The 25958-nt window shown below is 39.8% G+C and overlaps 1 protein-coding gene across 1 annotated transcript in view; it reads right to left on the reverse strand.

Annotated features, from left to right (window-relative positions):
* Window positions 1-25958, reverse strand: part of Slc35f1 (solute carrier family 35 member F1) — a 436233-nt gene that overhangs the window by 27781 nt on the left and 382494 nt on the right. The window contains exons 4-6 of the mRNA XM_031348352.1: window positions 24526-24685; window positions 8839-8995; window positions 6859-6911 (exon numbers count right to left, since the gene is read on the reverse strand). Of these exons, the coding sequence (XP_031204212.1) occupies window positions 6859-6911; window positions 8839-8995; window positions 24526-24685 (370 nt within the window). The remainder of the gene's footprint in view (window positions 1-6858; window positions 6912-8838; window positions 8996-24525; window positions 24686-25958) is intronic.

Below are 25958 nucleotides of genomic sequence, written 5' to 3' on the forward strand. Positions count from 1 at the left end.
CCCCGTGTGTGTGTGTGTGTGTGTGTGTGTGTGTGTGTGTGTGAGCACACATAGGCACACACCTATGATAACCAGAAGGAAGTATTAGACCCCCCGGGGCTGGAGGTGAAAGCCATTGTGAGCCCCACCCCCATTATGGGTGGGAAGACCCACATGCAAGCCCTCTGCAAGAAGAGCAAAGTTCCCTTAGTGGTTGAGCCATCTCTGATGGCCTGTCTATGTACTTCAAAACATTTCTATCCTCAAAATTATCCTCTTGTAAAACATATTTTTTATTATATTCCACATCAAAATATATAAATAAAAATATATCATGCACTGCTCTAAATAGTTATCTACACAGGCGTTTTTTTTAGACAAACGGGACGTGAGCTACCACATTTTAACCATGTCTTTGGGCAAACAATGTGATTGCTTTGAACACAGGAAATCTGTTCATTTCTTAAAAATTACTGAATTTTGTTCACCTCTCCCAAATTGAGTGTCATTCTTCTGTCACCTTCCCTAGGCTATTGTGAACTCTAGACACACCATCGTTCATACTAACTATGAGTTTTGGATGATATATAGCAGGGTTTTATAAGTAATTATGGATTCTATCACTTCCCAGGTATTGATGCGGTACTTATGCACAAAAGTAATGCTCATTTCTCTGTCTTGAAAGCCCAAGGTGTGATACAATTCATTGGTTCTCTGGGCATTTTAAGTAACCCTTCTAATGGAATCTTGGCATAGGATATGGACACCTCATTTCCTCTGAATCCTGTGAATTCAAGAGAACTTGGTTACTATTGGATGTCCAGTCCCTCTGATTAAGAAGACCAGTGATTCCTCCAGAAATGAATTTGTTTTGTTCCTACGAAAGATACTAAAGAGCACAGGTTTTATTCTGTGTTTCTCATCCTAAGTTTAAGGAAAGCTACATCAGATACACATAAAAATCATGGTGAATATTAAGCAAATAGTGCAACAGCCCCCTCTAGTGTGGTGGACATGCCCTTCATACTGAGAGATGATACCCTATTTTCTGAGTTCTGTAAGCTAGTATATCTCATTACATGCATACATATCTGCTATAATACTAGTAGGAAGCATGCAGCTCCCCATAAGAACTGTGAATTCCATAAAAATATTCAATTTTATTTCACTTGGGTTTCAAGCCACTTATAATTAATTCATTTTCTTTTTAGCCAACTTATAAAAATACATAAAAATACTAGATAACCTATGACTAATACATAAAAGACTTGAGAATTGATTCAGTATTCCTTAAGAGATGCGGTGTTAAAAGACAGGGAGTAAATTATTCTACTCAAGATAATCAAATTGGGGTAGAATAGAGTCCAGGTACACCTGAGCCTGCCTGCCTGCCTATCTGCCTATCTGACTGCCTCCCTCCCTCCTTCCCTTCTTCCCTCCCTCCCTCCCTTTCTTCCTTTCTCTCTTTTCCTCCCTCCCTCCATCCACCCATCTGCCTTCTTGCCTGCCTGCCTGCCTGCCTGTCTATTGGTCACTTTGTCTCTCTGTCTGTGTACCTGGCTGCCTGCCTGCCTCAGTGTCTTGGGCTCTGTTGATTTAGATCACAGGATGACTGTGTTCACAAGTTCTAGAATATGAACTTTCCGTCTTGTTATCTGGTAAATCATATCCTGGGGCAGACTGGAGAGCTCTAATGCTTTGTAGTCAGTTTCTTTTTCAACGAATTCTTCATTGGGAATCTAGCATGCCAATGCTTTTGACTAGGAATCTGGCAACATGAGGGACAGACAAAAAGCTTAGAGCTGTTCATGGTGAGGGAATGAAAGGTTTCTTAAAAGAATGGCCAGAGATTGTTTTAGGAAGGATGCTCACATACAGCTGCCTTGGCAATGTGGCATTTTCTTTGAATGGGAAGGACTAGCAGGATATTAGAGAAGGTATGGAAAGAATATTTTAGGCAGAGATGTCCTCACCTGATGATTCTCAAGTAGGGTAAAGTTATGTTTATTCTAGGGGCTGCCAGAAGCCAGGATGACTTCTATACCTTGGTGTAGAGAAACCAGGAAGGCTGGCAGACCACACAGAGCCTTCTATATCTTAGAAAGAAATTTGTAATTGCAGTAGGATGTAGGATCGGAAAAAGTAGCCTGGTTCCTGGTTGAGCTAAGGTTAAAAATCTTCCTCCCCGTGATCCTCGAAGGAAGGCAGGCATTTTTCCTGGTTCCTAGACACCTAGGCACCTGACACAAGGCTGCAGCCCTCCATAGATTTGTGGCCATCAGTCACATAAGGACAGTACTCCAAGCCCCTCTACAGGTAGTGGATGTGACCACAGGTCACATAGGCTCAAGATAGATCTCCATTTTAATAAGGTACCTAAAGACCTGAAGCGCTTAGCCAATTAAACTCCCCTTCCCAGACACTCCTCCCTGCAAAAGGCATTTAACCTCAGGCCCGCCCCGAAAAGTGGAATATGGTTTTACTCATCCACATTCCACCATGACAATAAATACCTTAAAACCATGGATGTCTCTTTTCACTGGGATCCGCCAAGGAGAGCAATAGAGAAGGCCTTTGCCTATAGAGCCACACCTAAACTCTGTACAAGGCCTCTCTGTACCCCCAGCCATGATCACCAAGCCAAGCCAGGTGCCCGCTGACCAGAAACTAGGGAAGTACCATAGGGCTGATCAAAGGGAGACCAGTCCATGAGTAGTATAGAATAAGGACAGACGCCTGCTTTCTTTCTTCTCTCCCTCTCAGCTCTCTCTGTCGCCTCACACTTAGAAAACACGCTTAGCCTCAGGAGCAGAGCAGGAGGTGGGGAAGACATCAATCTTCTGAGACACAGGCCAAGGAGCCTGCCCTGACTGGGCAGTTTGACTAAAATCTGAGTACTTGTCACCAATGTCTATTGCTGAGATATTCTGAAGATGAAGGGAGAAGGGATATCCTATTTGACAAATGGCTAGTTCATTTTGTGTATGTGTATACATAAGTGCCTATAGTGTGTGTGTGTGTGCGTGTGTGTGTGTGTATGTGTGTGTGTATGTGTGTGTGTGCCACATGGATTTTATCTCCTCTTTTTCTTTAAGGTCCTCCTGGCGTTCTGTCTTTCCTTTGCATGCACTAGACTTAGACATTTTATTAATAATAGCAAGATAAAATAGTATCTTAGAACATATGGATTAAGGCAAACCTATCAAGAGCACTGGGCTATCTGGACATGTTAAGACAATGCAAATTAGTTTTACCATAGGAAACTGAGAACCTAGTGAGCCCACCTCAGACCCCAGTGTAAGTCTCAACCTCATACATTCTGTTGTATGTATATACATCTGTCTGTCTGCCTGGCTGGCTGGCTGGCTGTGTATGTCTTTGTCTCTGTCTCTGACTCTGCCTCTCTCTGTGAGTGTGTTAATGTGTGTGTGTGTAGATCAAAGACCAACATCAAGAGTCTTCTTCATTGTTCTCCTTTTTTTTTTTTTTTTTTGAGACAGGAGCTCAGAGGTCACCAAATTTAGTGAGACTAGCTAGGCAGCAAAGCCCAGGGATCTACCTGTCTCTGCTTCTCAGGATGCTGGGTTTATAGATGCCCTCTACCATGCCTGGTTTGTTACCTGAGTTCTGGGGCTCAGACTTCAGGTCCTGATACTTCTTTTTTCTTTTTTTTTTCTCACTCCAGGCTCCGCTTGCTCTGGAGTAGTTCACTGTAGCTGTCTTCAGACACACCAGAAGAGGGCGTCCGATGTCATTAGGGGTGGTTGTGAGCCACCTTCGGAAGAGTAGTCAGTGCTCTTATCCTCTCAGCCATCTCACCAGCCCATTAAATTTTTGTTGTTATTGGTTTTGTTTTTTTGGTTTTTGGTTTTTGGTTTTTCGAGATAGGGGTTCTCTGTGCATCCCTGGTTGTCCTGGACCTCACTCTGTAGACCAGGCTGGCCTCAAACTCAGAAATCCACCTGCCTCTGCCTCCCAAATGCTGGGATTAAAGGCGTGCACCACCACTGCCCGGCCTGATATTTTTTTCAGCTGTCATTTTGCCTGCCTATTGAGCCATCTTCCCAGCACTCTTCAATGGGTTCCTAAGGAACTCTCAGGACCTCCCTGCTCCAGGACCACATGATCCCATTGCCAGGTAAGGTAACAAAAAAATCATTAGCCATAACATCGGAAGTGAAAAGGTACCTCCAGGTAAGCCAAACCTATGTCCATTGGCCCCCAGAAAACCCTTTTCTCCACAGTTGACTTTCATATCAGCTTACATTTGTTCATATACCCATTGACACAGGCTGGCATGTGACACAGTATATTTAAGTTGTTTACTAGATTTCTGGCTGTGAGCTAACATTCCTGGTTGGGGAGGACAGCTCGGCTGTATTAAGTCCTATGTTTTACTTGAGTTTACTGATTAAATAATCACAAGCAGTCTTCCTGCTAAGTAGAGTAAAAACAAGGCATGAAAACAATTGTCTCGCTTTTAATCACTCCATCTTGAAATTAGTTCACACAACAATCCATTAGAAATAATCTTCATATTCAGAAAACATAAAGCATTTCTTTTTCTGCTTACCCTTATAGGAAAAAAAAAAATACTCTCTGCATTGATAACATAGGAGCTGACCCAGAGATTCTGTGAGGTATATTAGAGTTGTAGATAGAGAGGGATTGGGGGAAGGGAAGTCTTTGACAGATAATGATAAATGAAGATAGTGTTGGAATCTATTCTCCCTTTCGTGTGTGTGTGTGTGTGTGTGTGTGTGTGTGTGTGTGTGTGTGTGTGTGTGTGTGTGTGTGTGTGTGTGTGTGTGTGTGTGTGTGTGTATGTGTGTATGTGTGTGTGTGTATGTTTTACTGGGATCCAATTGTCAGGCCTTGGCTGACCTCCTGAAGTCTGTGGGGACAAGGTAACAGGATGTTGACCTTTCTTGCATCTCCCAGACTCTTTGGTTCATGAGCTTTAGTGGCTGCTCTGTCATTTCCCAGTTCCTCAGAAGAAGGTATAACATGGTCTCAGGCTACGCTTCCCTTTGCCGTATAATGACAGCAAAGAGCCACCTCCTCTGCTGCCCTTCGTTCACCCGCTCATTTACTGATCAGTGATTTACTGGACGTCACATGCCTGTAACTGAGCTAGACAACCCAACCCTGGAGTTGATCAGAGGGAGCTCACAGAAACAAAGGTGGCTGTGGTATAAAATCTCCGATCCAAGCATGCAAGTGCTTCGGAAAGGAAAAAAAATGTATATTTGATCCCATATCTAGGCCATTTTAACCTTGTTTCCAACCAGGAATTAATTTGATGCCACTGTGATATGGTCCTTCTGCACAGTCGTCATCATCTTGGGCTGCAGGGGACTGACGTCTTAATGGCAATCGGAAAGCTTAGGATAAAACTACCTTGTGATGGCACATTTAACTAACACTGAATTATGACAAAGTCTCAGCGGACATGTACAGGACATCTACATAATTAGGGGATGAATTCCTTTTGATTACTGCCATTACCATCAATATTGAATTAATTTATCCTCCAAGGCTACTATATGTGAAGCGCTGTGAAGCATGAGTCACATTTAAGAGGCCAGACTTCAAGAGTCACAAAGGCCCATGCTTCTGGCCCCTGCAGCTGGTTTCTTTCCCAACTGCCCCTCTCTTCCCTTCCCCATCCCTCCTCTTTATTGATTTTCATTTAATTATAGCATTTCCTGTCCATTCTCAACAATCAAACAAATGGAGGACTCTGGAATAAACATGAGGGTTGGTTAGCCCTTGTCTGAAGACACTGAGGTAATCCATCCATCATGTATCTTATAAACTTCTGTCCCCCCTTCTGCCACCAGAGAACATAATGTTGGTAGAAAAACAGTTCTTTCTAAATGCTTATGGGCTGGGGCTGGATACAGTAGTGTGAGGGACTATGTCAAGGTTTTTTTTTTTTTCTCAATGGAAGGAAAATATGCTGAAGCAGTCACTTCTACCAAAGATACCTACCTCTACTGGAGGTGGAGGGGCAGCACCTATATGCCCACAACCCTGATTTCCACTCTATCGGCTCATGTTTTTTAAGCACTGCCCCACTTGACCTGGACTCAACTAATGTTCACTGCTGGGATCCTTTGCTTTGCAACAGAATTCCTGAGTGAACTGAGAGACACTTTCTCCTAGATCCTGCTCGTAAGTGATTAAGAATATCACCAAGGATCTGGTAATCCTTACCCTAAAAAAATTTTTTAGAAGAAAGTGACTTTAGAAACAGGTGAAATCTAAGATGTCTTGGATATCTACTGAGTAGCTAAATGCCTTTCTAGTGTTTCCAAAGCCAGTTAGAGATCAATGAATAATTTCTTAAGTCTAAGTGCTCCCTTTGGAAAAGGTTCTAAAGAGCCCAGAATGCTTAGTATTTTGTTTCTTCTTATGCCTTTTGTTAAGCTCCGTTTTCCCCTTTACCAAAGTGCTACTTTTTAATGATCACATCAATTCTGTCTTTCTTGTCTGGAGCAAATTGCTCTCATTCCTGCATCACTACTGCCTAGGGCTTTTCTTTTCTGGTTTGTCTTTAACCTAATAACACACTTCTGTAACTTCCATAAAACACCTTGACAGTGCTAACTGGCAGACGCTCAAGCAAGGCATGAAAAGATTCAGGAAATCCAGTCTTATTGTGTGAAGGACTTTCAATGTGGCAAGGTAATTTTGTCTTCTCTTGTCACCTGTCATTCTAAATCCCCTCCTTGTCTGCCCCATCCATCCCTAGCCACACAAATTTTCAAACAAATGTCTCAGATTTACAAAAAACAAACAACACAAAACAACAACAAAAAACAAACCAACCCACCCACCAACCAAACAACCCATCACAAATGAGCAGATCCTTACCTATTTGCCAATCCCATGGTACCTTTAACAGCTCCTTGTGTTCCATGATGGCTCTGTAGAATCAATGAAAAAGGGCAAGACCATCATGTACATTATTTCTTTTTTTTTCCTGTTATTTACCATATTTACATAACTATTAAAGCAACCAATTGAACTTCAAAAATGAATTGAGCCCTGCAGAGGCAGCCTGTGGTCTCTCCCTAAAAGGTCTTGCTAAGTGTGGCCAGCAGCAATAAAGGTCTGGAAGAAGTTAAACCTCACTGTCCTCAACCAAACAGGCTTTTAGGGTTTAGTTTCTTTTTGTTCAGGTGCTTGAGAGAAGCAAATGGTAAGCTTCAGAAACTTCCATGGTTACAGGATTAATCAGTTTACTCACTAAGCCTTCAGTAGAGCAGTGGTTCTCAAAGTTACATAGGCATTTGTGTCTTACAGGCATTTGGAGTGTGTTAAACAACTGTCTCTGGGGCCTCCTTTCTAGACTTTCAGATTCAGTAAAGCTTGGAGAGCCTAGGGAGGAGTAACGCTGATGAGCAATTCTTGGGAGATGGCAATGTTGCTGGTCCAAAGACTGAACTCTGAGAATCCCTCTTGTAGAGGCAGAGTAGGAGGTGCGGTTGGCACCATTTTAACTACTCTGCCAGCAAAGGTTTGAGTCAGTGCACACTCAATATATCTCATTCACAACACAAAATTCTTATTTTGACAGGGGTGAATCCCACAGGGCTCCATTAGCTATGATAGATTATGACCAAGCAAAAGAGCAGTGAATCTCTGGGATATATTTTGGACCCAATCATAATAATAGTGCATAAAATAAACCATCTATCTATAAAATGTTGGCCATGAATGGTTGATCTAAAAAATCCTCTTCCATCTCACAAATATGAATCAGCAAATATAGCTTTACAATGCCATTACAGTTTTATAATGAACCTCAAATAAATCCCCAGCTTTCCCATTTCTACATCTTGCATGCTAGAGAGTTTATACCAGTATTTCAGGACACTTAGATTTTGAAAAACGTACTGGAAACATCCAATATACAAAATGCAATATCAGCTGATACTGAAATATTTTCCTCAAGTAATTTCTGGCAACAAACCTGTACAATTACAAAGAGTTTGCTTTGTAGAAAGGAATTTCATGGAATAACAATTGCTTATTTGGTGAAAATAGACTTTACTCCTCATATGAATTAAATGTGCTCCTTACTAGTAGAAAGTATTCTTCATCTATAACAAATTCTGAGGGATTAGGTAATGCATTAAGGAATGACTTTAGTTCCACTTTAGAAATATTGAAAATCTCTTTTTGACATTTAGAGAAGAGAATATTAAATTCTGATAGTTGAATTTGAAATATGGTTCATTCTGGTAAACCCATAGGCAATAAAGAATACTTATAAAAGGGTAATTTTATTTTTAAATATTGTTTTGTCTTATTTCATGCATATGGTTGTTTGTCTGCATGTACAACACATGTATGCCTCATAATCAAGAGAAAAGAAGAGGGCATCAGATCTCCTAGGACTAGAGTTGTGGAGGTTTCTGAGCTTCCATGTGGGTGCTGAGTCTTGAACCTTGGTCCTCTAGAAGAGCAAACCAGTATTTTAAACTGCTGAGACATCTCTCCAGTAAAACTCCAATTTTAAAATAGATTTTTCTTAGCAGCTGTCACTAATACATAAATATATCCCATTAGGAGTGTATCAAATCATAACATTTGTCCTTTGCTAAACATATACTTTTTCATTATCTCCTGAAAATCATCTTCAAAACCTATGAAATGTTTTATAATAATGTATAATTATTTACTTTGGAAGTAATTTATTAATAAGAATATACTTTGTCGATTTAATAAGATCTTTGTGTGGAAGTTGGATGATTGCTTTTCTGCCTTGGTTTTTACATTCTAAGGCCAGAACTGTAAAAGTCAAATCCACTTCTTACAGCTGTTATGTTCCTTGTTATTCTTACTCACAATTGAATTCCACTGAAAAATGCACCAAAGAGACCAATCATTCCCAGGAACTCGACACGGCTCAGAGTTCGGATGATGGATTCTTCCCAGACGTTTGAGATCCCATACAGTGTGGCTCCTCCTAAGACCAGAAGGTCTCCTACCAGCTTATTTTCCCCTAGGAAACAAAGAAAGCAGATGGAGACTCAGAAAAATTTTCTTGACAAGGATCTGGCACCAGGAAAAGGAGCTTCTTTTTTCTATTTTCTTCTGACACTTTCAGAAGAAGCCCAGCAATTTCCAAACAAAATCACATAGATTTTAAAAATATGTTTTCTAGATGTGCTGGGATATAAAAAGCTACCTATCTCCATAAAACTTGAAGTTTCCTCTAAGAATGAAGTTTTCTTCAGCTTAATTCTCTTCAACGCCCACGTCTCTGTCTAGGAATGTTTCTGCAAATATACAATAACATGTATGCGTATGATTTCTTGTTTCATGGCATTTTTCAGCTGTTTGGTTAATCTGTTATAAACCCAACAGTCATTGTCTACCTTCTTCGATGCAGGGAGAGAAGGCATGATAGTAGTCAACACTATGGTTTTCACCATGGGCAAAATGTGCACAAGGGGTCTGGCAAGGTTTATAAGAGTTTTACTTCCCTGACATAACTTCAGAATAAATAAAACATATAATATAATATATAAAAATATAATATACGAATAGTATATATTTAATTGATATATTATGTAATATATAATATATAAATTTACCATAATGTTAATAATTCCTCTTTTTTCAAATAAAAACACACAAAAAATGTAATCCCCATCAAAATTTCAAGGTTTTATAAACCTTGGAAGAGCAATTCTCAACTTCATATGGAAAAACAACAACAAAAAAAAACAGGATAGTCAAAACAATTCTCAACAATAAAAAACAATTCTCAACAATAAAAGAACTTCAGGAGGAATCACCATCCCTCACCTTAAGCTGTATTACAGAGCAATAGTGATGAAAACTGCATGTCATTGGTACAGAGACAGACAGAGATCGATGCAATTGAATTAATGACCCAGAAATAAACTGACAGATCTATGGACGCTTGATTTTCGATAAAAAAGCCAAAACCATACAATGGGAAAAAAGCATCTTCAACAAACGGTGCTGGTCTAACTGATGTTTTATAATAAAACATGTAGAAGAATGAAAATGGATCCATATTTATCACCCTGCACAATACTGAAGTCTAGAAGTCTAAGTGGATGAAGGACCTCAACAGAAAGCTGGTGTGGTAGTTTGTATATGCTTGACCCAGGGAATGGCACTATTAGGAGGTATGGCCTTGTTGGCATAGGTGTGTCACTGTGGGCTTTAAGACCCTTGTCCTAAGCTGCCTAGAAGCCAGTCTTCTAGCAGCCTTCAGTTGAAGATGTAGAACTTTCAGATCCTCCTGTATTGTGCCTGCCTGGACACTGCCATACTCACACCTTGATAATGGACTGAACCTCTGAACCTGTAAACCAGCTCTAATTAAATGTTGTCCTTATTAAGAGTTGCAGTGGTCATGGTATATATTCACAACAGTAAAACCTAAACTAAGGCAACCAGATACACTAAATCTCATAGAAGAGAGAGTGGGAGGGAAGAAAGAGGGGGGTGAGGAAGGAAAGGGAGGAAGGAGGGGACAAAGAGAGGAAATCATACTGGTTAGTGTAGAAATTGTAGAGAAAGAAAAAGAGATGGTGTATATTAATTTACACCAAGAGTAAATCCATGGAGCATTTTAATAAGTTTATTTATGATTTTTCTCTCTGGTGACTTTCTAAGGTGGGATCAGCTGGGAGGCACAAGGTCACAGAGGTAGCAGGGCAGCTGGGATAGGATCCTTTCTACCTCCATCTACAACTAGTAGGGATGGCGAATCCACAACTCTCTATGCACCTTTCCCACAAGAAGAGGGCATATCTCCAGGGAGCAGTCTGACCCCAGGACTCAGGAGGGCTGATCCACAGCCCTCTGCACATGGGTCTTACCAGAGGAGAGCTGATCTCCCAGAAGTTCTGACACAGGCTTTCAGAGCCACAGGAGGAACAAGCTCCAGCCAGAGACAGCAAGAACATCTAACACCAGAGATCAACAGGTGGTGAAAGGCAAATGCAAGAATCTCACCAACAGAAACCAAGACTACTTGGAATCATCAGAACCTAGTACTCCTACGACAGCAAGTCCTGGATATCCCAAAACACCGGAAAAGAAAGATTTGGATCTAAAATCATATCTCATGATGGTGATGGAGGAATTAAAGAAGGACATAAATAACACCCTTAAAGAAATACAGTAGAACACATGTAAAGAAGTACCAGCCCTTAAAGAGGAAACACGCAAATCCCTTAAAGAATTACAGGAGAACACAAGTAAATAAGCAGAAGCCCTTAAAGAAGAAACACAAAAATCAGTTAAAGAATTACAGGAAAACACAACAAAACATGTGAAGGAATTGAACAAAACCATTCAAGACCTAAAAATGGAAGTAGAAACAATAAAGAAATCACAAAGAGAGACAGCTCTGGAGATAGACAACCTAGGAAAGAGATGAAGAGCCATAGATGCAAGCATCACCAACAGAATGCAAGATATAGAAGAGACAATCTCAGATGCAGAAGATACCATAGAAGACATTAACATAACAGTCAAAGAAAACACAAAATACAAAAAAGTTCCTAACCCAAAACATCTAGGAAATCCCAGACACAATGAGAAGACCAAACTTAAGGATAATAGGTATAGAAGAGAGTGAAGACTTCCAACTTAAAGGGCCAGTAAATATCTTCAACAAAATTATACAAGAAAACTTCCCTAACCTAAAAAAAGAGATACCCATGAACTTACAAGAAGCATACAGAACTCCAAATAGTTTGGATCAGAAAAGAAATTCCTCCTGCCACATAATAGTCAAAACACCAAATGCACAAAACAAAGAAAGAATATAAAAAGCAGTGAGGGGAAAAGGTCAAGTAACATATAAAGGCAGATCTATCAGAATTACACCAGACTTATTGTCAGAGACTATGAAAGCCAGAAGATCATGGGTTGATATCATACAGACCCTAAGAGAATACAAATGCCAGCCCAGGCTACTATACCTAGCAAAACTCTCAATTACTATAGATGGAGAAACCAAAGTATTCCATGACAAAACCAAATTTACATAATATCTTTCCATAAATCCAGCCCTTCAAAGGATAATAAAGGGAAAACTCCAACACAAGGAGGGAAACTACATCCTAGAAAAAGCAAGAAAGTAATCTTCCAACAAAACTAAAAGAAGATACCACATGAATAGAAATCTAACTCTAAGAACAAAAATAATAGGAAGCAACAATTACTTTTCCTTAATATCTATTAATATCAATAAACTCAATTCCCCAATAAAAAGACATAGACTATCAGACTGGGTACATAAACAGGATCCAACATTTTGTTGCATACAGGAAACCCACCTCAGTGACAAAGACAGACACTACCTCAGAATAAAAGGCTGGAAAAAATTTTCCAAACCTATGGTCCCAAGAACCAAGCTGGAGTAGCCATTCTAATATCGAATAAAATTGACTTTCAACCTAAAGTGATCAAAAAAGATAAGGAGGGACACTTAATACTCATCAAAGGTAAGATCTACCAAGATGAACTCTCAATTCTGAAACTCTATGCTCCAAATGCAAGGTTATCTACATTCATACAAGAAACTTTACTAAAGCTCAAAGCACACATTGCATAGCACACAATAATAGTGGGAGACTTCAACACCATGCTCTCTGCAATGCACAGATCATGGAAACAGAAACTAAACAAAGACACAGTGAGACTAACAGAAATTATAAAACTGATGGATTTAACAGATATCTATAGAACTTTTTAATCCTAAAACAAAAGGATATACCTTCTTTTCAGCACCTCAAGGTATCTTCTCCAAAACTGACTGTATAATTGGTCACAAATCAGGCCTCATCAGATACAACAAGATTGAAAAATTCCTTGCATCCTATCAGATCACCATGGACTAAGGCTGCTCCTCAATAACAACATAAACAATAGAAAGCCCACATACATGTGGAAGCTTAACAATACTCTACTCATTGATAACTTGGTCAAGGAAGACATAAAGAAAGAAATTAAAGACTTTTTAGAGCTTAATGATAATGAAGCCACAACATACCCAAACTTATGGGACACAATGAAAGCAGTCCTGAGAGGAAAACTAATAGCTTTAAGTGCCTCCAAAAAGAAACTGAAGAGAGTATACACCAGCAATTTGACAGAACATCTGAAAGCTGAAGAACAAAAAGAAGGAAATTCACCCAAGAGGAGTAGATGGCAGGAAATAATCAACTCAAGGGCTGAAATCAACCAAATAGAAACAAAAAGAACTATAAAAGAATCAACAAAACTAGGAGCTGGTTCTTTGAGAAAATCAACAAAATAGATAAGCCCTTAGCCAGACTAACTAGAGGGCACAGAGACAGTATCCTAATTAACAAAATCAGAAATTAAAAATGGGGGACACGACAACAGAAACTGAAGAAACCCAAAAAATCATGAGATGCTACTACAAAAGCCTATATTCAACAAAACTGGAAAACCTGGATGAAATGGACAATTTTCTAGACAGATACCAGGTACCAAAGTTAAATCAAGATCAGATCAATAATCTAAACAGTCCCATATCTGCTAATGAAGTAGAAACAGTCATTAATAGTCTCCCAACCAAAATAGCCCAGGACCAGATGGGTTTAGTGCAGTGTTTTCTCAGACCTTCAAAGAAGACCTAATACCAACACTCCTCAAACTATTCCACAAAATAGAAACAGAAAGTACTCTACCCAATTCATTTTATTAAGCCACAATTACTCTGATACCTAAATCACACAAAGATCTAAGAAAGAAAGAAAATTTCAGACCAATTTCTCTTATGAATACCGGTGCAAAAATGTTCAATAAAATTCTTGCAAACTGAATCCAAGAACACATCAAAATGATCATCCATCATGATGAAGTAGGCTTCATCCCAGGGATGCAGGGGTGGTTCAATATATGGAAATCCATCAATGTAATTCACTATATAAACAAACTCAAAGAAAAAAAACATATGATCATCTCATTAAATGCTGAGAAAGCATTTGACAAAATCCAACACCCCTTCATGATAAAAGTCTTGGAAAGATCAGGAATTCAAGGTCCATACCTAAACATAGTAAAAGCAAAAGCAATATACAGCAAACCAGTAGCCAACATCAAACTGAATGGAGAGAAACTTGAAGCAATCACACTAAAATCAGGGACTAGACAAGGATGCCCACTCTACCCCTACATATTCAATATTGTAGTTGAAGTCCTATACAGAGCAATTAGACAATAAAAGGATATCAAAGTGATACAAATTGGAAAGGAAGAAGTCAAATTACCACTATTTGCTGGTGATATGATAGTATACTTAAGTGACCCCAAAAATTCCACCAGAGAGCTCCTAAACCTGATAAACAACTTCAGCAAAGTAGCTGGATATAAAATTAACTCAAGAAAATCAGTGGCCTTCCTCTACACAAAGGATAAACAGGCTGAGAAAGAAACTAGGGAAACAACACCCTTCACAATAGTCACAAATAATGTAAAATACCTCGGTGTGACTCTAACTAAGCAAGTAAGAGATCTGTATGACAAGAACTTCAAGTCTCTGAAGAAGGAAATCGAAGAAGAACTCAGAATATGGAACAATCTCCCATGCTCTTGGATTGGCAGGATTAATATAGTAAAAATGGCCATCTTGCTGAAAGCAATCTACAGATTCAATGCAATCCCCATCAAAATTCCAACTCAATTATTCACAGACTTGGAAAGAGCAATTTGAAAATTCATCTAGAATAACAAAAAAAACCTAGGGTAGCGAAAACTATTCTCAACAATAAAAGAACTTCTGGTGGAATCACCATCCCTGGCCTTAAGCTGTACTATGGAGCAATTGTGATAAAAACTCAAGAAGTTAGACTCCAGAGAATCAAATATGCCTATTAAAAAATGGGGTACAGAACTAAACAAAGAATTCTCAACTAAGGAATACCGAATGGCTGAGAAGCACCTAAAGAAATGTTCAACATCCTTAGTCAACAGGGAAATGCAAATCAAACCAACCCTGAGATTCCACCTCACACCAGTCAGAATGGCTAAGATCAAAAACTCAGGTGACAGTAGATGTTGGCAAGGATGTGGAGAAAGAGGCACACTCCTCCATTGCTGGTGGGATTTCAAGCTAGTACGGCCACTCTGGAAATCAGATTGGATGTTCCTCAGAAAATTAGACATAGTACTACCCGAGGACCCAGCTATATCATTCCTGGGCATATATACTCAGAAAATGCTCCACTATGTTCATAGCAGCTTTATTTATAATAGCCAGAAACTGGAAATAACCCAGATGTCACTCAACAGAGCAATGCATACAGAAAATGTTACCACATCTACACAATGGAGTACACTACTCAGCTATTTAAAAACAGTGAATTTATGAAATTTGTAGGGAAATGGATGGATCTGGAGAATATCATCCTGAGTGAGGTAACCCAGTCACAAAAGAACACACATGGTGTGCACTCTCTGATAAGTGGATATTAGCCCAGAAGCTCAGAATACCCAAAATACAATCCACAAAACATAAGAAACTCAAGAAGAAAGACCAAAGTGTGGATACTTCATTCCCTCTTAAAAGGAGGAACAAAATAACCATGGAAGGAGTTGCAGAGATCAACTAGGACAGAGACTGAAGGAAGGACAATCCAGAGACTGCTCCACCTGGTAATCCTTCCCATATTCAGTCATCAAATTCAGACACTATTGTGGATGCCAACAAAGACTGTATGACAGAAGCCTGATATAGCTGTCTCCTGAGAGGCTCTGACAGTGCCAGACTAATACAGAAGTAGAGGCTCATAGCCATCCATTGGACTGAGTACAGGGCCCCCAATGGAGAAGCTAAAGAAAGGACCCTTAAGGAGCTTAAGGTTTTTCAACCCCTTAGGATAAACAACAATATAAACTAGCTAGTACCCTCAGAGCTCCCAGAGACTAAATCACCAACCAAAGAGTATGTATATTGTGACTAACGGCTCCAGTAGCATATGTATAGCATAGGATGGCCTAGTCAGTCATCAATGAGAGGAGAGGCCCTTGGTCCTGTGAAGATTCTATGCCCCAGTGTAGGGGAATACCAGGGCCAGGAAGCAGGAGAGGGTGGGTTGGTGAGCAGGGGAATGGGGGAGGGAACAGGGTTTTCTATTTTATTTTATTTTTTTATTTTTTTCAGAGGAGAAATTGGGAAAGGAGATATCATTTGACATGTAAATAACAAATATATCTAATCGAAAAAAATAAGGCAAAATTAAAAAAAAAAAAAAGTGGGAAATACCCTTGAATGCATTGGTAGGTGAGACAACTTCCTGAACAGAACACCAATGACTCAGGTTCTAAGATTAAGAATTGATAAATGGGATCTCATGAAACTGCACAGCTTTTATAAGGTAAGGGACAGTATCAATAGGACAAAATGTCAGCCTACAGATTGTGAAAGGATCATCAACCCTACATCTAACAACATCTAACAAAGGTTGATATACAAAATTTACAAAGAATTTAAGAAGTTAGACAGCAACAACCCAAATAACCCTATTAAAAATGGGGCACAGAGCGGAATAGATTTTTTTAACCGCAGAATCTCAAATGACAGAGAAGCACCTAAAGTAATGGTTAAAGCTCTTAGACATCAGGGGAATGAAAATCAAAACAACTCTGAGCTTCTGTCTTATACCCATCAAAATAGCTAAGATCAAAAACCTCAAGAGACAGCACATGCTGGCTAGGATGTAAAGCCAGGGTAGTAAGAGTGCAAACTAGTATAACTACTTTGGACATCAGTTTGCTGGTTCCTCAGAAAACTGGGAATAGTTCTACCTCAAGGCCCAACTATACAATAACTGGGCGTATACCTAAAAGATGTTCCAACATCCTACAAAGACATATGCTCAACTATGTTCATAGCAGCTTTATGTTTGATAGCCAGAAACCGGAAACAATCTAGATATCCCTCAACTGAAGAATGGATAAAGAAAATGTGGCACATCTACACAATAGAATACTCTGCAGCTACTAAAAACAAAGATCATGAATTTTGCAGGCAAATGGATGGAACCTGTGAATACCATCCTGAGTGAAGCAACCCAGTCCCCAAAGGATATGTATTAGGTATGTACTCACTTATAAGCAGAAATTAGCCATAAAATACAGGTACCATGCTATACTCCACAGACCCAAAGAAGCTAATCAAGAAGGAAGGCTCAAGCAAGGATGCTTGAATCTCACTTAGAAGGGGGAATAGAATAGTCATAAGAAGCAGATGAAGGGAGGGAACTGGATGGGAGAGAGGATGGGGAATTCAAGATTAGGTGTGGAGAAGGACAGGAGATTTGTCCAGATGGCCATGAAAATGAACGGAAATATTTAAGTGACAGGGGCGAGGATGTGGGAGGCATCTCCAGGACAAGACAGAGACCTAGAATCAATGGGGGTGACCTTACCAGTGACCTACAACATAGGGAATATGGAACCTGAAGAAGCCACCTCTTGAAGCCAGGCAGGAACCTCAGTAGATCTATAGAGACATCAACGCTTCAACAAAACTTTCAACCCCAAATTTATCCTGTAGACAAGAAATGCAAGGACTGACGAAATGACCAAGCACTAACTGATCCAACTTGAGACTCATCCCATGGGAAAGCACCAATCCCTGACACTATTAATGATACTCTGTTATGCTTACAAGACAAGAGCATGCTGTACTCCAAGATGCTCCACCCAGCAGCTAACTCAGATAGACCCACAGTCAAAAAGTGGATAGAGCTTGGGGACTGTTATGGAAAAACAGAAGGAAAGATTGCAGGTCCAGAAGGGGATAGGAAGTCCATAGGAAGACCAACAGAGTCAACTCATCTGGCCCCCTGAGGCTCTCAGAATCTGAACCATCAAGCAAAGAACATACATTGACTGGACCTAGGCCTCCCTGTATATATGTAGTAGATGTGCAGCTTGGTCTTCATATGGGTCCTGAACAACTGGAGTGGGGGCTGTCCTAAGAGCTTTGGGATATGTTCTTCTATCTGTGCTGCCTTGTCTGGCCTCAGTGGGAGAGGATGCACCTAGACTTGAAGTGCCAGGGTAGGGTGATATGCAGAGGGGATCCCACTGGCTCAGAGGAGAAGGGGAGGGGGCATGTGGAAAGGCTTGTGGAAGGGGCTGACGGGGAGAGGGGGCAGTGAGGAGCATGTAAAGTAAAAAATAAATTAAAAAGAATGAAAAATGTATAAAATATATAATATATAAATGTTTATATATAAATTTAATTTATATGTTTTACATATAAACACATACATTCACCATACTATTATTAATTTCTCTTTTTTTTTTTTTTCAAATTAAAAGCACATTTTTTTCAAACTTGGTTTGAGTTGGTTCTGGTTTATGTCCAACTTTTTAGTAAATACTTTATCCTATAGTTTGGCAACCTCTTCCCACTTCAGGTAGTATAGATAGAAGCCATGAAGAGAGAGAATGAAAGTGAGTAGTGCGAACAGCTTCACAGGTGAACCCTCTACTCTAGTGGCTTCTGACTCTGTGCATTGGGTGCCAGGCAGCTACCTGCTCAGCAAATGTACAGCTCTGAGAGAGGGGAGAAGGCCAGGATATATGTTCACCACAACAGAACTCTTCAGGAAGAGACTTCTCTAGAAAAATCTTTAAATGCTGAGATCATCTGAACAACCCTAAAAACTATAGAATAGGGCAGTCACTACTCATCAGGGAGCATAGAATATCCTATAGATAGAGGATTCACATGAATGGGAACAGGGTTGGCATGGACTTCTCTATTTGGTTACCTCAGATAATATCTCTATGCTAAATGACATCACCCTTTCCCAGGCTACTTCCTACTCCTGTCAAGGGCTGGAGGGAGAGAGAGGAAGAGACTTTGGAAAATAAGACAACAGCTTGTTGGAGTTGTTCTCAAGGGAAGAAAACTGAGGACGTGATTTGGGGAGGGCTGCAAGATTTCTTTGAGTCTGGGGAGCTGCCACCACTATTCAGCAGATGAGCAGGAGCTTAATGAAGTCCTAATGAAAAAGGAGACCTAAGGGGGAAGTCCCTGGACACCTCTGTTAGAGAAATGAAGGTTGCTGTGACAGGAAATCTTCAGCAACTGGTTAATCTTTACACGTCAGCTATGGGAGTATGAAAATGTTTGAACTTGACATGGTCCATACCTAAAATTCTAAAGCAAATCTTTTAGTCTCTTTTCATGCCAGAAACATTTCAGAATCTTGTCATGACATGAAGTCATTGTTATGAATATCAATTATTGTTGTAGTAGCGAAGTACAGAAAGACTTTTTAATAGAACTCTTAGCAAAATTAATTTTATGTGAATGGATTCAGGAAAATGAAGTCATAATGAAATACCTTAACAGGATGAAAAGAACATCAGTCTATTTTATTAAAGTCCTAAAAGGTAGACACTGTGTTTAGTGAATAGTCTTCCTCACTTGTTTATCTTTTATCCATGTGCACACATGGATGTCACATTCAGCAGCTGGGCTTACAAGGTGCCAGATGTGGGTGCTGGGAATCAAACTCAGGTCCTCTGGAAAAATAACAAAGAGAGCCGCCACCGCCATTTTTACAATTGTGGCTAGTCTTTAGAATGGCCCACTAAAAGAAATATGTTTATCAGTATTTTAAAATCTTCATCTATTTAATGCTAATTTTTGATAATAAAATTATACATAATTTCAAGTTCAGAAATATTTTGAAGTTATTAATAAAATATTACATATTTATTTTATTATTTATTACTTATTATTATTTTCTAGTAATTCTATTAGTCAGTTTTTAAGTTACTTTCAAGTTATTTCATATCATGGGCTACAGTTTGGATCCTAAATATTCCTGAAAGCCAATGTGTGAAGACTTGGTTCCTAGATAGGAAGTGGACCTACTAGGAGATAGCACCCATCAGACAGATATTAAGTCTTCTGGAGTGGGCCCTTAAAGAGGATATTAAGACCAAGTCCCTTCCTCTTCCTCTTCTTCTTTTTTTCTGTTTCTTGCATGCCATGAAGGGAACAGTTCCCTTCTGCTATGTATTTAAACCATGAGGTACTTTCAGAATTTTTAAATTCGGAAAGAATGTCAAAATGGATTGTCTGGCAGAAAATGTCTGGGCTCATCACATGGCAATGCTTTAAATAGTGACAATGTTTGATTCAAGTAGAGTGGAATAAATCACACCTGCCAGGAACTACAGAGTCTTCCTTGTATTTTATTTAGTTCATCTTAAATTGTTATTATTGCAAGAATAAAATAGCACGTAAGAAATATTTAGTGTAATATGTCACACTACTTGTTTATAGATGATGTTTTTAAAAGGCATTAGATTCATTCTATGTGTGTTACTATCTGCCTCTGCAAGTTGGACACTTTTCATTCTGGGGTGCTTCTGGTTTCTAATCAACCCTTTCATAACTGGTTTCCAATTATTTCAATTAGCTTTTGTATTATATTTTTTAACAAGCAGAAATATTTTTTAGATAGACATTTGCTATGTGTGTTACTAGAAGAGCAAAGTTTCTCTAAACATCATTGAGTTGCCATTAATTCAAGAACCAGTTTTACTCTTTGGGAGTATTAGAAGACTGCTAGGTCTTTTGATGAAAATGTACCCATTCCTTCAACTACATTGGCGTTTTAGATAGTGGACCAACTGTGGACTCAATTTTAAGTTTAAAATCTCATGTCAGATCAATCCACTATCCTGGGCAACCTAGGATGGTCATTTACTCTAGTTAACTGTTTTGAAAACACCTTCAAGATGCAATTATGGAAAAATAAGAACTGCGTGGAATAGAAAAAAATAGCAAAGATTTAACACCTGACTGACACAGTTTACCTTGATTTTTGAGACTGAAACATGAGAATTTTTTCAGTGTCATTAAACTGTTATGAGATAATCTATGGGGGGGTGTTCAACAAAAAAAATGTCACTTTCAATTAATTGTGTTAAGTTGTCAGGCTCTGTAAAAGTATTTTATTTTCCTTAAAAATATATAATTATAACTAATAATAAATCGTTCACAGTATCACAAATGAACTAAAAGATACAATTAGTATAGTATAAAGGGGCTACTTTTTGGAGAAGCAATATATTTTAGAATAGGGCATGATTTTCATTTTTGTATTCATCTTATTACTTTTACCCTTTCTCTTTATATCCATAAGTTAGAAAAGTAGAGGCTATTGTGGAGTATCTCTGGGGTTCTACTGAACACTCCAACATTCCTAACAATCCCCACAGTCTATTGGGTATCTTCCATAAGTCACATCAGCAAGATCAAGGATGGTCTTTCAGAGAGTTCTGAGGGGAGATGGGAACTAAGAGAAAATAGAGCCTCTAAATATTAGGCCCACCAACTTGACAAAGAAATCTACTTTTGTAGAGCTTAATGGTGTAGAAAGTTCTTATGGTGGGTAACTGGCTAGGCCCATGATGTCCATGGGTGTCAAAGTGAGGTCTCCAATGAGAGGAGCTTGGGTACCTTCTTTTGACCACTGTCTGCAGTAGGCAAACAAGATGAGGGAATTTTATCAACAGCATTCACTCTGGGACTTGATTCTGGGACTACATTCATTCATCCTATGTATATATATAGAGAGAGAGAGAGAGAAAGAGAGAGGGCCTGATATCTGAGTAAGTTCCTTCACTTAGGCTTAAATCAAGGAGGAATTAATTCCTGGTGAAGAGAAGAGGAAACATGGCAGTAAAAAAAGATTACAACTAACTACACTGAGGTCAAATTAATTGTAAATGGGCTAAAATCAGTGTATTGGGGACGGAATTGTTAAAATCTTCATCTAAGCAGAAACAGGACTTAAACAATATAAAAAAGTCAGATTTTCTCTTTTCCTTTGAAAAGCTCCCAATATGATTATAAGGATTTAATCTGAGTCAAATGATTCACTAAAGTTCTTGTGAATACATGAAGTATTTCAGAAAAGCCTGGTGATCTTGGCTGGTTAATGCAATTGAACCCACTGTGCTGTAAAAGAAGAAACTAGTGGGATAATTTTAGTAATAATGCATACACATTTTAAAATTATATTGATTTCAGAACCAGTGTGTTTTTAACAAATATATGATAGTTGAGGTTTCTGCCCGATTTAATGTTTTATAGAGATAAAGTGTGTGAGAGTCCTTCAGTTTTATATTTGGGCAGGCCTTGAAGTCTCCGTCACACTCTTGGGCGCGGTCTTAGCAGCACAGAGTGTGCTTGCTCTATGGTGACCAGATTTAGCTCTGTTAGCATGGGTGCTTTGCATGAGCCTCAAGCATGTCAATGCTAAGCCACCTCACTGTTGGTCATTTCATTTCCATTAGAAGTGATCACTTAAGGAAAGGCTCTCAAATGGATTTGTTGCCTTTTTCTTAAGTAGTATAATTTCCCTATCACTTCAGAGCCAGAAAACCTTTTTAACAGGGTTAGTGTCAATAATCTAATAAATCAATTCAAAGTTAACTTCCTATGTGGGGGTCAAAACACTATGACTGTATTGATTTGACTATGGAATTAGATTATGACCAGAATGGACAGCTAGAGCAATAGCCAAAATTTTTATAACTAAGGATATCTATTTCTGTTTCATCTGTGTTTACACAGTGCCCAGAAAGCTTAGACATTTAATCAGACAGAATACTATAAGATGAGTTCTAAAGAAATTGTCAAGAACACTGATTCTGTGTATGAAGCACATAGTCAGACCTTTGTAACATTATCTATCAATAGGCCACAGAACAACTGTTTCTCAAAGGAAAATTGGGGAGATGGTGGGTGTGTATTTCCAAACCATCTGCTGAGGTAGGGATTCATAATGTCTCAACTGCAGGTCCAGGAGAATGAGGACGTCTCCCTTTCATTCTGTGTTGCAGCTTTAGCTGTTAGCCATGTGGATGGAAGAAAGCTTTTCTGGAAGGTCAAGAGCCCAGAAGACCTTTAACCCCAGCTCTGTGACCTTGAATAACTCACTCGGCTTTGCTAGAACTTGGTGTCCCCTCATTTCAACTATAAAGGAGGTTGAAGAAGGTTCTTTTTTCTTTCTGTAAACAACTAAGGTACAACATTAAAGGAGATCATTTCAGGGACTTCATGCAGCCTTGTCTCCCTAAAACAAATCTCCCCAATTCTGAACCTTCATTATCTAACATTTTAGAAGAAAGAACAATCCCAAGACCTTTTAGAAAGTGAGTTCTTTATACTCCACTTCTGATGCTGGCAAAAGGGGTTTATATGCCTGACATTTTTTCCTCTTCTAAAAATCATTCTCTTCTTCTTTATTTAATCCTTTTTTTTTAAAGTCCAGACTTTATCTCCTTCCTGGTCCACTCTCTGACTTTTCCACATCCCATAACTCCTCTCCCGCCCCCTGTCTCCATGAAGGTGTCCCCTCCATCACTGCCCCACCAGACCGCCCCACTCCTTGGGGCCTCTAGTCTCTTGAGGGTTGCGTGCATCTTCTCTGACTGAGTCCAGACCCAGCAATCTTAAAGGAGGTCCAGCGACAGGCCTAAATTGGGATCCAGCTTACAGGGAGGCCCCAAGGCCTAACACTATTACTAATGCTATGGTGTGCTCACAAAAAGTGGCCTATCATGACTGCCTTCTGAAAGACCCAACAAGCTGCTGAAAGAGTCAGATGCTCCCAACCAATGGACAGACGCTGCTGACCCCTGTGGTTGAATTAGAGAAAAGCTGAAAGAAGCTAAGGAGGAGGGCAACTGTATAAGACCAGCAGTCTCAACTAACCTTCACCCCTGAGATCTTTCAGACACTGAGCCACCAACTAAAATTCTTTCTGTAGCACAAGCATTGAAACATATTAGGAAGGTCCTTCCAGAAGCCACTGGAATCAGGGTTCCCCCTGAAGAGTCATAAAAGTTAGCTGACTAAATCACAAAGCTCTGTCTGAGAAGTCTCCAAGCTGTGATCAATGTAACAACTCTTCCCATTAAAACAGATAAACAAACATACAAACAAAAAACATGCAATGGGATGGCAGGTAGCTCCTGGAACACAGCACATCCTACTCTGGTCTGCAGAATCTAAGTACCCATTCTGTGGCCTGTAAACCAGCCTTTACCCAGCAGGTTGGGGATTTTGTCTTTCTCTGCCTTGGCAGAGCAGGGGCTGGGTGAGGAGGAGCAGGGAAGGCTTTGTGGCTGAGTTGCTGATTAACTTGTCCATACTACCTTTGAAAACTATTCTACGCCAGTGACTCTGACCTTCAAAACTTTCTTCCACCTAGGTGGTGACTTCAGTTTTAACAATTGTGTGAATGTCTCTGAATTTTACATCTTATATTCACCCAGGGCATATGTATCAGGGCCTTCTATGCACTATTACTTTGGGTTTGGGGGGGAAGAAAAAAACATGAACAGGACTCTGCCACAGGAAGAACCAAGTTCCTAGGAGTCCTGTTTCTACCCAAATGCAGACACCTCAGGTCTCCCTTTGGTCCCGCTCATCGAGGTTTGTGACCTGGTGACCACTCCAAGACTCACCTGCTCCCTGGTGCCTTCCCACAAGCACATCCGCTCCCACCATGCAGCCCATGCCCAGGATGCAGACCACGATGCCGATGAAATGCACAGCCTTGTACCGGATCAACAGGAAGAACCAGGAGAGCAAAATCACCACCGGGATCACAAAACAGTCCAGGAGCTATTGGGAGAGTCAAGAGAAACCATAGTGAGAGTCAGGGGTAGGAGCACACAGGAAAAGGTTGCACTCTGTCAGAGAGTTCTCCCCTAGAGAGTACTCGCTCAGAGCCAGAGCAGAGGCAGTTAAAGCTCCCTCAGACTTAGACACAAGGCAGCTCTGTTCCTCATTTAATCACTAACATCCCCAAGACTTGAAGGAAAGGACAATGACAAATGGATAAGACTGGACAGGAGTGAAGATTTTCCTGTCTTCTTCTGTGTCTAGCCAACTCTGCTGCCCATCTTTTTCAGAGCCCTGACAATGTTCTTGGGGACACTTGGGCCATGGGAAAATACCTTGAACCATTTTACATGCTTCCAACATTTCAGGAGTTGATATGGAAATGAAAGGTGAAGCCCGGGGTTTTGTTTACAATGTTTTGCAAATTAATAGAACTTAGAAAGATGTGTTCTTACTTTTCCTCGGGCAATTATCTCCTTTCTATTACTGAAAATTATTTAATCTGTTAATATTTATGTCTTGTATCTCTTTTAATATAATCGTACATATTAGTGCAAAAATAGTGTGACTCTACCTAACATTAATCCCTGAGAGCTGGTATAATGCCCTTGGTGAGATGGAGAGACAACATGGAGACGGGAGATGAATCCTGTGCTGAAATTCAGAACCCCTGTTCTATGGCACTGGGCATTCACACACCCAGGAGAGCTCTATGAACTACTAGAAAAGAACAATTACAACCCCAACAGGCCTTCCTTGCCATCAGTTCAAAGCTCAGGGTTAATGCATAGGAACATATTTTGGAGTTGAGCATGGTATGCCACACCTCTAGTCCAAGCAGAGGGGAAGCTAAGGCAGGTGGATCAGGCAGGGTTCAAGGCCAACCTGAGCTACATAGAGAGAACATGTCTGAAAAAGGGATGGGCTGAAGATAGAGCTCATCAAGCATATTGCTTTCCCAGCATGAACAAATCCCTCAGCATAGCATAAAATAGGTCATGGTAGTGTGTGCTTATGGGCCCAGAGGAAGACGAACATGAAGTTCAAGATCATGCTTAAATATGCACTGAGTTGGAGGCAAGCCTGAGCTAGGTGAAGTTTTGTCTCAATAATAATAAATCAGTTTAATAAAAGAAAATACAAAAAGAAGAAAGAGAAGAAGGAGGAGGAGGAAGAGGAGGAGGAAGAAGAGGAGGAGGAGGAAGAGAAGGAGGAAGAAGAGGATGAGAAGAAGAGAAAGAAGAAGGAGGAGGAGGAGGAGGAGAAGGAGGAG

Source organism: Mastomys coucha, unplaced genomic scaffold, assembly GCF_008632895.1.
Source record: "Mastomys coucha isolate ucsf_1 unplaced genomic scaffold, UCSF_Mcou_1 pScaffold3, whole genome shotgun sequence".
Lineage (NCBI taxonomy): Eukaryota > Metazoa > Chordata > Mammalia > Rodentia > Muridae > Mastomys > Mastomys coucha.